This window comes from Mobula birostris, chromosome 2, assembly GCF_030028105.1.
Source record: "Mobula birostris isolate sMobBir1 chromosome 2, sMobBir1.hap1, whole genome shotgun sequence".
Taxonomy (NCBI): domain Eukaryota; kingdom Metazoa; phylum Chordata; class Chondrichthyes; order Myliobatiformes; family Myliobatidae; genus Mobula; species Mobula birostris.
This window is the reverse complement of record NC_092371.1, coordinates 34,308,472-34,324,621: the sequence shown is the minus strand read 5'-3', so window position 1 is coordinate 34,324,621 and position 16,150 is coordinate 34,308,472. Positions and strand designations below refer to the sequence as shown.

Sequence of the window (16,150 nt, the reverse complement as noted above, 5' to 3'; positions counted from 1 at the left end):
TGGGTATTGGGGAGTCTGATAGCTCGGGGTAAGAAACTGTTACATAGTCTGGTTGTGAGAGCCCGAATGCTTCGGTGCCTTTTGCCAGATGGCAGGAGGGAGAAGAGTTTGTATGAGGGGTGCGTGGGGTCCTTCATAATACTGTTTGCTTTGCGGATGCAGCGTGTGGTGTAAATGTCTGTAATGGCGGGAAGAGAGACCCCGATGATCTTCTCAGCTGACCTCACTATCCGTTGCAGGGTCTTGCGATCCGAGATGGTACAATTTCCGAACCAGGCAGTGATGCAGCAGCTCAGGATGTTCTCAATACATCCTCTGTAGAATGTGGTGAGGATGCGGGGTTGGAGATGGACTTTTCTCAGCCTTCGCAGAAAATAGAGATGCTGCAGGGCTTTCTTTGCTATGGAGCTGGTGTTGAGGGACCAGGTGAGATTCTCCACCAGGTGAACACCAAGAAATTTGGTGCTCTTAATGATCTCGACGGAGGAGTCGCCAATGTTCAGCGGAGAGTGGTCACTCCGTGTCCTCCTGAAGTCAACAACCGTCTCTTTTGTTTTGTTCACATTGAGAGACAGGTTGTTGGCTCTGCACCAGTCCATTAGCCGCTGCACCTCTTCTCTGTATGCTGACTCATCGTTCTTGCTGACGGTTGTGTCATCGGTGAACTTGATGATGTGGTTCAAGCTGTGTGTTGCAGCACTGTCGTGGGTCAGCAGAGTGAACAGCAGTGGACTGAGCACACAACCCTGGGGGGCCCCCGTGCTCAGTGTGCTGGTGTTGGAGATGCTGCTTCCAATCCGGACTGACTGAGGTTTCCCAGTCAGGAAGTCTAGGATCCAGTTGCAGAGGGAGGTGTTCAGGCCTAGTAGGCTCAGATTTCTAATGAGTTTCTGAGGAATGATTGTGTTGAATGCTGAACTGAAGTCTACGAATAGCATTCAAACGCACGTGTCTGTTCCTGAGTCCATCTTTAAGTCGGATTTGTACGTAAGCCGGAACAGGTACATCCGGTATTATTTAGCGTCAGTTAGTCAAACGTTTGTCTTAGTATATAGTATATATTTTACCTTTCTGTGCATATAAAGCACTTAAGAAACATATGTATTTCAATAATTAAAACAGTGCGTTGCTTAGTAATAATTGTAGCTTTCATCGGGGCAGGGCCTTTCACATGCTTCATTATTCTCACTTTATCCTTTAAAATTGTTACGATCGTTGACTGAGTGTAGCTTAACGCTTTTCCAGTGACCGATGGCATTTCACCTCTTTACGATCGCTTTATTATTTCCACTTTATTTTCAATTGTGATCGTCTTCCGTCAACGGAACAGAAACACTGCGGATTCAGCAGTAGCCGCGGGCGTCGGGTCCTGACCTGAGCTCTCCCGGGTCCTAAGTCCACCCGCACTGAGACAGGCTAAATGGGACAAGTGAGGGTTGGAGCTGACTGGAAAAGGTGGGGGGGGGGGAGGTCAGGGTGAACCTTGCTAAGAAAAATTTAAGCCAAGTACAAAGTTACACACTCAACACAGTGTTAACGGCAACAACTTAAAATGGCGGATGGCATCGTGATCCGACTTAAAATGGCGGATGGCATTCTCCTTCCGCTGTTCGTAAATACAAGTTGTTCATAAGTTGGACATTTGTAACTCAGGGACTGCGGTGTTTATCCTTCATCCTTCCTCAAGTAAGGAGATCAGAACTGCACGCAGTACTCCAGGTGCAGCCTCACCAGTACCCTGTACAGTTGCAGCATAACCTTCCTGCTCTTAATTTCAATCCCTCTAACAATGAAGGCTAACATCCCATTTGCCTTCCTGATCACCTGCCACACCTGCAAACCAACCTTTTCTGATTCATACACAAGCACTCCCAAATCCCTCTGCATAGCAGCATGCTGCAACTTTTCACCATTTAAATAATAATCTGCTCTTTTATTTTTCCTTCCAAAGTGGATGACCTCATATTTACCAACATTGTATTCCATCTGTCAGATCTTTTCCCACTCACTTAACCTATCTATATCTCTCTGCAAACTCTCCGTATCTTCTGCATAATTTGCTTTTCCACTCAATTTAGTATCACCAGCAAATTTAGATACACTACACTCGGTCCCCTCTTCCAGATCACTAATACATATAGTGAATATTTGTGGGCTCAGCATCGACACCTGAGGCATACTGCTCACCCATGTATTCCAACTCTCTGCCTTCGATTTGTTAATCAATCCTCTGTCCATGCTAATACATCAACCCAACTCGATGCATCCCTATCTTATGGATAAGTCTTTTATGTGGCACCTTATTGAATGCCTTGTGGAAATCCAAGTAAATAATGTCCATCTGTTGCCCTCTATCCACTGCGTTCATTATATCCCCAAAGAACTCCAATAAGTTTGTCAAACAGGACTTGCCTTTGCTGGATCCATGCTGCGTCTGCCTGATTGATCCATCTCTTTCCAGATGCCTTGCTATTTCTTCTTTAATGATAGCTTCAAGCATTTTCCCAACTACAGATGTTAAACTAACTGGCCTATGGTTACCTGCCTTTTGCCTACATCTGTTTTTGAACAGGTGCATGGCATTCGAGGTCTTCCAATCCTCCAGGACCTCCCAGAGTTCAGAGATGGTAAACTATCACTAAAGCTTCTATTATCACTTCTGCCATTTCTTTCAGTACCCTGGGTTGCATACCGTCAGGACCAGGGGACTTATCTATCTTCAGGCCGACAAGTTCGCTCAGCACTACCTCTTCAGTGATAGTTATTGTATTAAGGTCCTCACCTCCCATCGCATCCATAACATCTCTTTGGCATGTTAATCATGTCCACCACCGTGAAGACCGACACAAAATAGTCATTCAAAGTCTCTGCCATTTCCTCATTACCCAATATCAATTCCCCCTTCTCATCCTCCAAGGACCTATATTCACTTTAGCTACCCTTTTCTTTTTTATATAATTATAAAAACTTTTACTCTCTTTTTTTATATTTTGTGTGAATTTATTTCATAATCTAGCTTCCCTTTCTTTATTGCTCACTTCATGGTTCCTTGTTGCTTTTTAAAGTTTTCCCAATCTTCCAGTTTCCCACTAATGAAAGGCAGTACCTACAAAAAATATTTGGTGGTACTCTAATTCATGTTCATTGCAGGTGGGGTACAGGATGCTCTCAATGAAGATACCCGACATTGAGCAGTTATTGATCACAGCACTGTCCTATCCCAATTCAAATAATGCCTTGTCTTTGATATTTATTGCCAACAGAACCACAATAGCCCATGTGCAGGAAGGAAGCCTGTTTCATACAAATAAACCCCACAGGATATAATGAATAGGTTTCTGATGAGATTTATGCAACATGTCACCGTCAAAGCATTAAGCTGAAAGATAGGTTAAACAGCAGAGACATTTCTAATGTCCATCCCTGTGCTTCTGGATCATGTGTGCAATTTTTGTCCCTTAAAATAACAGAACAAAGCAGAGTAACAGTTTGATGCATGTATGAATCTTTTTTTAACAGTACAAGCTTGCAGACATCACTAGTCTACTAAATCATGACCATTTCCATTATCATTGCTCATCTGTACTCACTGGCTGAAGATCTTCAATAGTTTCTGGAAGTTCTCGTAGGGCAAGGATAATATCCAGTCTCTGGCTCAGATATGGAATGTTGCACATCTGTAGAGCAAATATATTTGTCATAAGCATCTAATGGAGAAGTTTATTATCTAATTCTTTAAATGCATATCATTGATAACTGCATCAATAATATTAATTTTATTAACATCATTCTGTGTATTCTGACACACAGAATGCAATTCATTCGAATCATCATACCTTACCCTGTGATATCCACCTATCAACATACACTTATCAGCAACTTTCTGAATAGTAGTATGACAGCTGAGTTATTTTTTTATTTATTATATAGTTTTCCTTGGACAATAAAGGAAGCCATTTAGCCTATGGTGTCGATTCTGGCTCACAAACCAAACCCAGCAGACTCTTTCTGCACTTATTTCACTGTAACCTATTCTAACTCACATTCTTGATCATCTGCCGTCTCCTTACACTGGGGTTAATTAACCCACCAACTCATCCTTGAGATGTGGGAGGAAATCGGTACCTCCGGGCGAAATCTATGTGGTTATGGAAAGTTCAAGGGCAGAAGTTCAAAACTAATTTATTGTCAAGCTACATGTATGTCATCATGTACAACCAAGAGATTTGCTTCCTTGCAGGTATACTCAGTAAATCCAAAGACCATGATAGAATCAATGAAAGGCCACACACAAAAGGGCAGACAAATAACCAATGTGCAAAATACAACAAAATGTCCAGATACAAAAGAAAAGAAATAAATATAATAATAAATAAGCAATAGATATTGAGAATGTGAGATAGAGTCCTTGAAAGTGAGTCCAGAGGTTGAGGGAACAGTTCAGTGTCTGGGCATGTGAATTTGAATGAAGTCATCCTTACTGGTTCAAGAGCCTGATGGTTGAGGGATAATAACCTGTTTCTGAAATTGGTGATGAGAGTGCTGAGGCTCCTGTACCTTCCTTCTGATGGCAGCAGTGAGAAGATAGCAGAACCTGGATGGTGGGGGTCCCTGAAGATGGATGCTCTGTGTAGATGTGCTCAACCATGTCAATGTACTCAATGGCGGGAGGGCTTTACCTGTGATGGACTGGGCTGTATATGCTACTTTTTGTAGGACTTTCCATTCAAGGGTATTGGTGTTTCCATACCAGGTATGATGCAGCCAGTCATTATACTCTCTACTCATATCTGTAGACATTTGTCAGAGTTTTAGATGTCATACCAAATCTTCACAAACTTCTAAGGAAGTAGAGGTACTGCCATTCTTTCTTCATAATTACAGTTAGGTGCTGGGTCTAGGACAGATCCTCTGAAATGATAACATGGAGGAATTTAAAGTGCTGACATTCTTCACCTCTGATCACCCGATGAGGACTGGCTTATAGAACTTCAAATTCCTCCTCCCAAAGTCAATAATCAACACTTTGGTGTCGCTGACATTGAGGGAGAAGTAGTTTTTGTGGTAGCACTCAGCTAGATTTTCAATCTCCATCCTATATGCTGATTCATCACCACCTTTGATTTGTTCAACAAACCAAAATATGGAAAACGCCACACAGATAGAACATAGAACATAAAAATCTACAGCATATTACAGGCCCTTCAGCCCACAATATTGTGTTAACCAGAATCAGAATTAAACCCAGGTGACTGGAGTGGCACCATTTGCCAACCAATATACAAAATGGCCACTACAAATGGAGATGATATCACCAGTATAAGACTTTTCCAATCTAAACTTAAAAATGTCCACTTTGGATACTTATCCAATCACCTCTGGACATAGAAATAAGACCAGACAAGTTTTGCCCAAGGAAGTTGCAGATCATATTACAGAATCATACATCACTGAAAAAAAGCCTTCCAACCCTTTGAGTCTGTAGTGACCATCAAACACTCATACATGCTCCCTCTATTTTATTACCTACCCAACATTTTCATCAACTCCTAAAATATTTTACCACTCACCTATACAATTAGAGCAATTTACACCAAGCCAATTAATCTATGAACCTGCTCATCTTAGCGACGTGGAAGGAAAGCCGAGCATCTGGGAGAAATCCACATGTTCATGGGGAGAACATGCAAACTCCACATAAACAGCAGCAGAGGTCAGAATCAAACGTGAACTGGTGGAGCAGTGAGGCAGTGTTCTAGGGGCATCATTCTACCATCCTACAGTGAATTTTCAAGAGAACTGCGGAAAATGGCAGAACCTACAGGTTTAATGATGAGAGAAAGTGAAGAGGGAGAATGTAAGGTCTGTGATAGGATAATTGAGATCATCTGCCAGGGGAATGATTGTTCAAGGTAATCTAAGTTTAGAAGAGGTGCAAGTGCGCAAATTAGGAAAGAAAACTGGCTTGGCAATCTACTTCAAAAAAAGTTTTTGCTTGGTCTTATACAGTAGCAGCGTGTAGTCCAGGGAGGAACCAATAGCTGAGAGAACTAGATTGATACTTTAACATGAGTTAGTGTCACCAGCAGAAAGCTGAGGGGGGAAATCTTGCCATAGTGTCAGTTTGCACCATTCTATAAAGGATGTATGCTGTGATGGGAGCCAGCAGACACTGTCAATCTCATTCACATCGAATAAAGCTATCTCACTTAAAGGTGAAAACTATTGAGATGAATTTCATTTTAACATACAGTAAAACAACTCCATTACTTCAAATGCATTGGCAATCAGTCTCATTCTTGTTGGTCACAAGTTTCTCCAATGGTGATTGCTCTGGCAATAAGCTCTTGGACTGAGAGCTTTGGGGGAGACGCCAGAACGTGGTGGCAGATGGTAACCTCTCTGACTGAAGGCCTGTGACTAGTGGAGAGCTGCATGGAACGGTGCTAGGTCTGTTGTAGTTTGTCATCTATTTCAACAATCTGGATGATAATGTGGTTAACTGGGTCAGCAAATTTGCAGATTACACCAGGAATTGGGGTGTAGTGGACAGCAAGGAAGGCTATGACGGCTTGCAGTGGCATTTGGACCATCTGCAAAAAATGGGTTGAAAAAATGGCAGATGAAACAACGCAGACAAGTGCGAGGTTTTGCACTTCAGTAGGACCAACCAGGTAGGATTACACAGTGAATGGTAGGGCGTTGAGAAGCGCTTTAGAACACAGGGATCTGAGAATGTAGGCCATTGAAAGTGGTGTCATGGGTAGGTAGGGTCTTAAATTGCAACAATTCCTTCAGCAGCATCGTCCAGATAGAAAACCTTTCCAATTATTTCACTCTTTCCATGGTTTCTGCTCGATCTTTTTGACGTTGTCTTGTTGGTGATATGGAAACTGTTGGAGGTGGTAAAGAACAGTTTGAATTTTGAAAGCAGGATCCAGCACTGTGTTGTGGCTGGAGAGCTGCCTCGTCGAGATCAGAGACGGGGGGGTCGTAAAGGTCCAAGGACACAAGCTGACTCATAGGAAAGGCAAGAGGCGAGGCATGGGGTCATTCATGACACCAACTTGAAGTGGTGAGCAAGATTGAAGCAGCAAGGTGAATGTAGAGGGTGTCAGTGATGGCTCAGCATGAGACGGTCAGTAGCCAGATCGACATATTCAGCCCCAGATCGGCGGCATTTGGGCCCGGGTTAACAGTCACTCTTTACAGGAGGCTTCTTTCCACTAATGCAGAAAAAGGACATTTCTGATATTCTGAGACCTATGTACTTTATATTGGTTTCCTTCAGGTTTTCACTGTTTTCTTATAGACAGTTGGCGGGTGGTTGACCTGTGAGTTTTTGTGCGTAGGGAGGTGGATTGGGGGTTTGGCGCCACTGTCACTGTTGTTTTCTGTGAGTGAGGGAGCCGGGGGTTATTATGTGTCATTGATTGTTATTGTGGTTGTTTTTTGCTGTGGGTGGGGGGGGGGCGGTGATTTTGGGGTCTGCGAGCTTTGTTTCTTTTCTTTATTGTGACAGTTGGGGAGGGGGGAAGTTGATGTATTTTCTTTCATGAATACCCATGGTCTTTCTGTATGTAATGGCTACCTGGAGTAGGCAAATATCAAAGTTGTATTATACATGCATATTTTGACAATAAAGTGAACCTTTAAACCTCTGAACCTTTTAAAGAAAGCTTTTGGCACATTAATCTTCATAAATCAAATTATTGAGTTCAGGAGATGAGATGCTATGTTGAAGTTGTATAGGAGATTGGTGGGGTCTAATTTGGAGCATTGTGTGCAGTTTTTGGTAACTTGCCTACAAGTAAGATGTAAATAAGGTTGAAAAAGTACACAGAAAATTTACAAGTATGTAACTGGGTCTGGGGGACCTGAGTTATAAGGAAAGATTGAATAGGTTAGGACATTATTGCTTGGAACGTAGAAGATGACCTGATTTCCAAAAGGCATAAAGTCGAAGATGACACATTTCTTTAATATTTTAAGCAAGAAAACTTTTTTATTTCCATCTTTTACAGTTTCAAAATAACAAAAAAGGAAAAGGGTCCGAAGCAAAAGTTTGGACACGCTGCATAGCAGTACTTAGTAACACCCCCTTTGGCAAGTATCACAGTTTGTAAATGCTTTTTGAAGCCAGCTAAGGGTCTTTCAATTCTTGTTTGGGGGATTTTCGCCCATTCTTCCTTGCAAAAGGCTTCTAGTTCTGTGAGATTCTTGGACCGTCTTGCATGCACTGCTCTTCTGAGGTCTAAAACAGATTCTCGATGATGTTTAGGTCGGGGGACTGTGAGGGCCAGGGCAAAACCTTCAGCTTGCGCTTCTTGAGGTATTCCATTGTGGATTTTGAGGTGTGTTTAGGATCATTATCCTGTTGTAGAAGCCATCCTCTTTTCATCTTTGTCTTTTTTATAGACGGTGTGTGTTTGCTTCCAGAATTTTCTGGTATTTAATTGAATTCATTCTTCCCTCTACCAGTAGATGTTCCCCGTGCCAGTGGCTGCAACACAAGCCCAAAGCATGATCGATCTACCCCCGTGCTTAACAGTTGGAGAGGTGTTCTTTTCATGAAATTCTGATCCCTTTTTTCTCCAAACATACCTTTGCTCATTGCGGCCAAAAAGTTCTATTGTAACTTCATCAGTCCACAGGACTTGTTTCCAAAATGCATCAGGCTTGTTTAGATGTTCCTTTGAGCCTCTTGAATAGAACTTTAAGTGGTCTGTATTGTTATTTGCAAATGCAAAGAGAAAATGGTTTGCATTGGGGAATTTATTACAAAGATCCTTTTGAAAATTCTGTAAGTTGGTGAGTCGCTGATATCCTGTGCGATTAATACTTCCAGGCTTTCAGAGCTACCTTTTTCCATAAATTCCATGATACCTTCAACTAATAATATCTATAAATTTCAGATTACAAAGTGTTCTGGCATAAACTGATGCTGCTGCAAGAAAATTCCAAACATCTCCTGCCAACTGGTTTGCAGGCCATTACGTCCAAGAAGGTGAAGCCTAACATCATAAATAACTGTGATGCTTCACTCCCAGATGGGCTCAATGCCTTTTATGCACACTTTGAAATAGAGAATAAAACTACACCTGCGAATATCTCTGCAGCATCTGATCATCAATTGTTCCTCAAATGTTAAACCTTTCATTCCTGGAATCACTCTTGTGAACCTTCCCTGAGCCCTCTCCAACATCAACACATCCTTTCTTAAATAAGGAGCCCAAAACTAGTCATAATACTCCAAGCAAGTCCTCACCAGTGCTTTATAAAGCCTCAAAATTACATCCTTGCTTTTATACTCTAGTCCTCTCAAAATGAATGCTAACATTGCATTTGCCTTCCGCATCACAGACTCAACCTGCAAATTAACCTTTAGGGAATCCTGCACGAGGACTCCAAGTCCCTTTGCGCCTCAGATTTTTGAATTTTTTCCCCATTTAGAAAATTTTTATTCTTTGATTCTTTTATCCCATCACCAAAGTGGATGACCATACACTTTTTGACACTGTATTCCATCTGCCACTTCTTTTCCCATTCTCCTAATTTGTCTAAGTCTTTCTGCAGTCTCCCTGTTTCCTCAATACTTCCTGGCCCTCCACCTATCACCATAACATGCACAAACTTGGCCACAAAGCCAACAAATCCACCACTCAAATCATTGACATGCAATGTAAAAGAAAGCGGTCCCAACACCAACCCCTGTGAAACACGACTGGTCACTAGCAGCCAATCAGTAAAAGCTCCCTTTGTTCACCCTCTTTGCCTTATGCCCATCAGCCAATGCTCTATCCATGCGAGTATCTTTCCTGTAATACCATGCGCTCTTATCTTATTAAGCAGCCTCATGTGCAGCACCTTGTTAAAGGCTTTCTAAAAATCCAAGTACACAACATCTATTGATTCTCCTTCATCTCTCCTACTTGTTATTTCCTCAAATGATTCCAACAGATTTGTCAGGCAAGAATTTTCCTTAAGGAAACCATGCTGACTTTGTCCTATTTTATCCTGTGCCTCCAAATACTCCAAAACCACATCCTCAACGATCAACTCCAACATCTTCCTCACCACTGAAGTGATCAAGTGACTACAAGGGTTGGGTGTTATCAGAGGATTGTGGTGAGTTGTTGGTGTTTGTACTATAGATTGGGAACAGAAGTAGCATATAAGGGAATCGATCTGAATGGAGTTCTTGGCACACACTGGGGCCTGCAAGAAAGGTGGTACTTTTCAAAAGTGGCTGTTTTGAGAAGACCCAAAAACAAATACAAATCAGGAGATTGTGACCAAGTTTCCTAGGCAACATTCCAAAGTAACATTCAATGAGGCATGCATCATTCCTTGTAGTTCTGAAGTGAAAGCATGTCATTCCTGAAAGCTCATTCACGACTCAAAAAGGCTGAATGAGCTTTCAAAATGTATGACGTATCTTCAAATAAGCACAACTGTGATCCATTTGGGATATAACCAATTTTCATGTGCATTTGGGGCAAAAATCAATTCCACATGGGAATACTTCAGAGAAAACACCCAGTTTTACCACCTTCTCCCCCTAAATTAGCACTTGTCCAATTTTCATTAAAGTAACCTACAGTAAGTTAAGTATTCCTGCATGTGGTAGAGATAACATAAAACCTGCTTCTGCGTCCAAGAAATAATTTAGTAATAAAAGAAAGTTTCCAAGAAAAGTAACCCTTTGAAGCTTATACCTTGCTCCTCTCAATTATTGAGAGAGAGATAAGAGCTCAAGAAATTGACTAATAATCAGTCAGCACTGTCTCAATAAGATGAGTGATAACAATAAGGTGAGTCCCTGACAGTAAGAATTCCAGTGATACAAACAATTTTCTGATTCTTCTTGTAATGTACAATCAACTTTGAAATTAAACATTTGTTGGGAAACTTAACTTGTACGACATACCACAGGGTTACATAAGACCACTTACCTCCATCATGTATTGGTCGACAATATGGAGATCAGACTGAGAGCCTTTGTACGCGTTGTATTTTTGAATATCATTTGGTGTGGGGACGTACCTGACAATTTATTAGAAATGCTTATATTATATTTCTGAAATGTAATTAATCAACCTACCCATAACAAACAGCCAAACTTACAAAACACAAAAAATAAGATTGAAAGTAGCCCAGAATAAATTTCCAAACCTGCCCATTAATTTCAGTTTTTTTACAGTGTGATGTTACAAGAGAGATTAAATACACAAAGAATATTGATTAAGTGATTTCAGTTGACATCGAATTATTAACCATGATGCATTAGCTTTGTGTTAATCATGTATGTACCTGCCATGGAATTTGACTGGAAGGAAGTGTTAAAAAATGCTGTGAATCTGCACACTAAATGTTACTGCCAGTGCTGGACACCTCAGTCATGGAAAAATGTCTTTGCCTATCTTATTGAGTGAGTTCATCAGTGACAACCAGGAAAGACTGGGTGACAACCGCAAAAGAGTGGTGACGACTGGAGAGTCAGTGACAGCCCAGAGAGATGGTAACCAGGGCAGAACAAGCTGGCAACCCAATCTGTGCCCTCTGAGAGGAGGACCCCCACAAAAGCTACCATGAATCTAAGGGAAAGATAACCCCAGGGGTGCCCGAGAGGGAGGGAGGATGAGCACCCCAGTCGGATGGACACAACGACATCAGACCCAGGCAATGAACAAACGACGATGAGGAAGCAGTGTGCATGTGGCAAAATCTGCAAGAACGATCGCGGCTTGAAGATCCACCAAGCGAGGATGAAGTGTTTGGCGGGAGCAGGAGCAGCACAACGCGCAGGTGTCCAACCTGGTGAGGCGAAGGAGGGGCCAGGCCCGGAGTCATCCCATAGCGCCCGGAACCTCCAAGTGTTGCAAACTAATCCCCTTAACATGAAGTCTAACAGGAGGTGGATCAAATGGCCTGCAGCTAACATGACTTCACTGTGGAAGCAGTTTGATGAAGATGTTAACCAAATTCTGGAGGCAACGGCGAAGGGAGGGGTTGATAGGAAGCTGCAAGCTATGACAACAATTATTGTCAGTATCGCAGCTGAACGGTTCGGAGAAGAGGAGAAGGAAGTCTCCAAAACATCTTACTCGAAGAACCAAACAGCATTGAGGATCCACAACATCAGGCAGGAGATGAAAGCGCTGAAGTCCCAATACAAGGAGGCAGGAGAAGAGGAGCGCATTGGCTTGGCCCAGCTGATGTGCATTCTACGAAAGGAGATCAGGGTCCTCCGCCGGGCAGAGTGGCATCAGAGGCGGCGGCGTGAAAGGGCCCGAAAACGTGCTGCCTTTATCGCCAACCCCTTCAAGTTCACCAAGGAGTTGCTGGGGGAGAAGCGCAGTGGGAAACTGGCCTGTTCGCAGGAAGACATAGACCAACATCTGAAGAAGATATATAATGATCCTGAAAGAGAGCAGGAGTTGGGAGAGTGCGACATCCTAATAGACCCACCTGAACCGGATGTGCAGTTCAATCAGAGCTGCAACTAAAAGAAGCCAGAGAGGTCGACCGCAAAGCAAGGGCAAGCTCGGCTCCAGGACCAAACAACACCTCGTACAAAGTGTACAAGAACTGCTCCAAACTCCTGCTGCGTCTGTGGAAGATCCTGAGAATCTTCTGGAGAAGGGAGAAAATCCCAGAACAGCGGAGAGTGGCTGAAGGGGTGTGGCTTCCGAAGGAGGAAAATGCCACCCAGATTCACATCATCTCCCTGCTGTGTGTCAAGGCAAAGATCTTCTTCAGTGCCGTTTCTAATCAACTGTGCACCTACCTAGCAAAGAACACCTATATACCTAGCAAAGAACACCTATATTGATACATCAGTCCAGAAGGGTGGCATTTCAGGGATGCCGGGCTGTATGGAGCACATCGGTGTGGTGACACAGCTCATCAGGGAGGCCAGAGAGAACAAGGGCAACCTGTCAGTCTTGTGGCTCGACCTGGCAATTGCATATGGCTCCATTCCGCACAAGCTGGTGAAGCTCACACTGACCAAATATCACGTCCCCAGCAGAATCAGAGACCTTATCGCTGATTATTACAACAACTTCAGGATGAGGGTCTCTTCAGGAGCAATTACATCAACCTGGCACAAGGTGGAGATCGGCATCATCACAGGGTGGACTATCTCAGTGACACTGTTCTCCCTGGCCATGAACATGCTCACTAAGTCTGCTGAACCAGAGTGCAGAGGGCCCAGAATGAATTCCACTCAACAGCAACCACCTATCAGGGCATTCATGGATGACCTCACGGTCACTACAGAATCAGTCCCAGGCTGCCAGTGGATTCTGCAGGGGCTCGAAAAGTTGGTGGAGTGGGCCCAGATGCGTTTCAAACCTGCCAAATCAAGATCGATGATGCTGAGGAAAGGGAAGGTGGAGAACAAGTTCCGGTTCAGCATCGCAGACACAGCCATCCCAACCATCACAGAAAAGCCAGTCAAGAGCTTAGGCAAAGTTTTTGACAGCTCTTTAAGGGACACAACATCCATTCAGGCAACCTGCACCAAGTTGGATGGCTGGCTGAAATCTATGGACAAGTCTGGCCTACCTGGGAAGTTTAAAGCCTGGGTGTATCAGCATGGCATTCTTCCCAGAATCCTGTGGCCCCTCCTCGTCTATGCAGTTCCGATCTCGACAGTCGAAACCTTAGAGAGGAGGGTTAGCAACGACCTCAGGAGATGGCTGGGGCTGCCAAAGAGCCTGAACAGCATCGCACTCTATGGACACCACAACAAACTGCAACTGCCCTTCAAATCCTTGGAGGAAGAATTCAAGGTAACAAGAGCCAGAGAAGTGCTACAGTATAGGGACTCAAGTGACCCGAAGGTGGCTAGAGCAGGGATCCAAGTAAGTACTGGCAGGAAGTGGAGGGCAGAGGAAGCTGTTCAGGAGGCAGAGGCGAGGCTGCGTCACAGGAGGCTGGTGGGAGTGGTCACACGAGGCCAAGCTGGGCTAGGATCCTTTCCAACTCCCCAAATGGACACCAGAGGGAAGGAAAGGCGTCGTCTAGTTCAGGAGGAGGTGAGAGCAGTAGTGGAGGAGACGAGAACCTGCAAGGCGGTGGGAATGAAGCAACAGGGAGCTTGGACAAGATGGGAGAATGCGGTTGAGAGGAAAGTGACCTGGGTTGATCTTTGGAAAGCCGAACCACACCGCATCCAATTTCTCATCCAGGCAGTGTACGATGTGCTTCCAAGCCCATCAAACCTGCACACATGGGGCAAGGCAGAGTCATCTGCATGCCCACTGTGCTCCAAACGAGGAAACCTGGAGCACATCCTCAGCGGCTGTGCAAGGGCACTTGGTGAGGGACGGTACAGGTGGAGGCATGATCAGGTCCTGAAGACCATCGCTGAAGCCGTCAGCGCAAGAGTTGAGTGGGCGAAGCGGTCCCGACCCTCCAAGCAGACCATTGCCTTTGTCAGAGCTGGAGAGCAGCCAATACCTGCCAAAAGAACATCTGCAGGCATTCTGACCTCTGCAAGGGACTGGCAGCTGTTGGTGGACCTTGAAGTGCAGCTGAAGTTCCCCAACCATAACGCAGCCACCACTCTGCGACCAGACATTGTCCTACTGTCTGGGTCTACTAAGCAAGTGGTCCTGCTGGAGCTGACAGTCCCATGGGAAGATAGCTTGGAAGAGGCCTTTGAAAGGAAGCTCTCCAAGTACACAGGACTGGACAGCAACTGTCAGCAGGCTGGATGGAGAGCGAGGTGTCTCCCAGTGGAGGCTGGTTGTAGGGGATTCGTAGCCCATTCTTTAATTAGAGCCTTCAGCACTTTGGGCATCGAGGGAGAGAGGAAGAGGAGAGCCATCCGCAGTACCACCGATGCGGCAGAGAGGTCCTCAAGATGGCTGTGGCTCAAAAGAGGGGAGCCGTGGAGTCATAAGTAGCTAGCCATCTGGACACAAGCTGGGGTCTGATCAGCCCCGGCTGGGTCACCTGGAGGAGGTTGTATGATGTTGAAAGACCCGAAACACCCGATGATTCCAGGAACATCACTGAAGATGTGTCCAGGGGCATCAATAGATGTATGTACACAGTGGCATCAACTTCCACTTCAAAAGCTACCACATCATTAATGTTAAAGTTTTGTGCCTGGGGCAGTGGGAGTTTGGGTGTTGGAGACTGGGGCTGTGTATGGGATATAGTGAATATACAAATCCTAAATCCCATTCACAAAGCACTTGAAAAGAATTCAAAAACTGGCTAAGCCAGACATCCACTTTATATAGTGGTCACGGCTATCACTATTTTCAAAATACACAAATACCAGTGAGGGTTATTTGCTACTAAAAATGCTCACATTATTTTTAAGTGGCTAAAACATCCAGTATTACTTAAAGGCATTCAGGAAAATCAATTTTAAAAATCCAAACCTTTGAAAAATACAAATAGCATCATTCCTACAGTGAAACTCTCTCACTGGTATGGGTTACTTGAGCACATTCCCCAGCCTAAGTGTCACATCACTCTCCATGTTCCAAAATCACATTTAAAAATTCCACTTAATGCAAGAAATTATCATTAAATATTAGGTTCAATCGCTGGCAATTCCTGAACAACCTAGTGCTGTATCTCCACTGCCGATTCCACTGAGAACATACATTTTTAACATCTGCCGGATGATGCTGAGGACGTTCTACGAGTCTGTGGTGACCAGTGCTATCATGTTTGCTGTTGTGTGCTGGGGCAGCAGGCTGAGGGTAGCAGACACCAACAGAATCAACAAACTCATTCGTAAGGCCAGTGCTGTTGTGGGGATGGAACTGGACTCTCTGACGGTGGTGTCTGAAAAGAGGATGCTGTCCAAGTTGCATGCCATCTTGGTCAATGTCTCCCATCCACTACATAATGTACTGGTTGGGCACAGGAGTACATTCAGTCAGAGACTCATTCCTCCGAGATGCAACACTGAGCGTCATAGGAAGTCATTCCTGCCTGTGGCCATCAAACTTTACAACTCCTCCCTTGGAGGGTCAGACACCCTGAGCCAATAGGCTGGTTCTGGACTTATTTCCTGCATAAATAATTTACATATTACTATTTAACTATTTACGGTTTTATTACTATTTATTATTTATGGTGCAACTGTAAGGAAAACCAATTTCCCCTGGGTCAATAA

General features: G+C 44.0%; 1 protein-coding gene across 1 annotated transcript in view; it reads right to left on the bottom strand.

The window, feature by feature from the left end:
- Positions 1–16,150, bottom strand: part of LOC140208209 (uncharacterized) — a 152,036-nt gene that overhangs the window by 36,551 nt on the left and 99,335 nt on the right. The window contains exons 10-11 of the mRNA XM_072276719.1: positions 10,956–11,046; positions 3,591–3,677 (exon numbers count right to left, since the gene is read on the bottom strand). Of these exons, the coding sequence (XP_072132820.1) occupies positions 3,591–3,677; positions 10,956–11,046 (178 nt within the window). The remainder of the gene's footprint in view (positions 1–3,590; positions 3,678–10,955; positions 11,047–16,150) is intronic.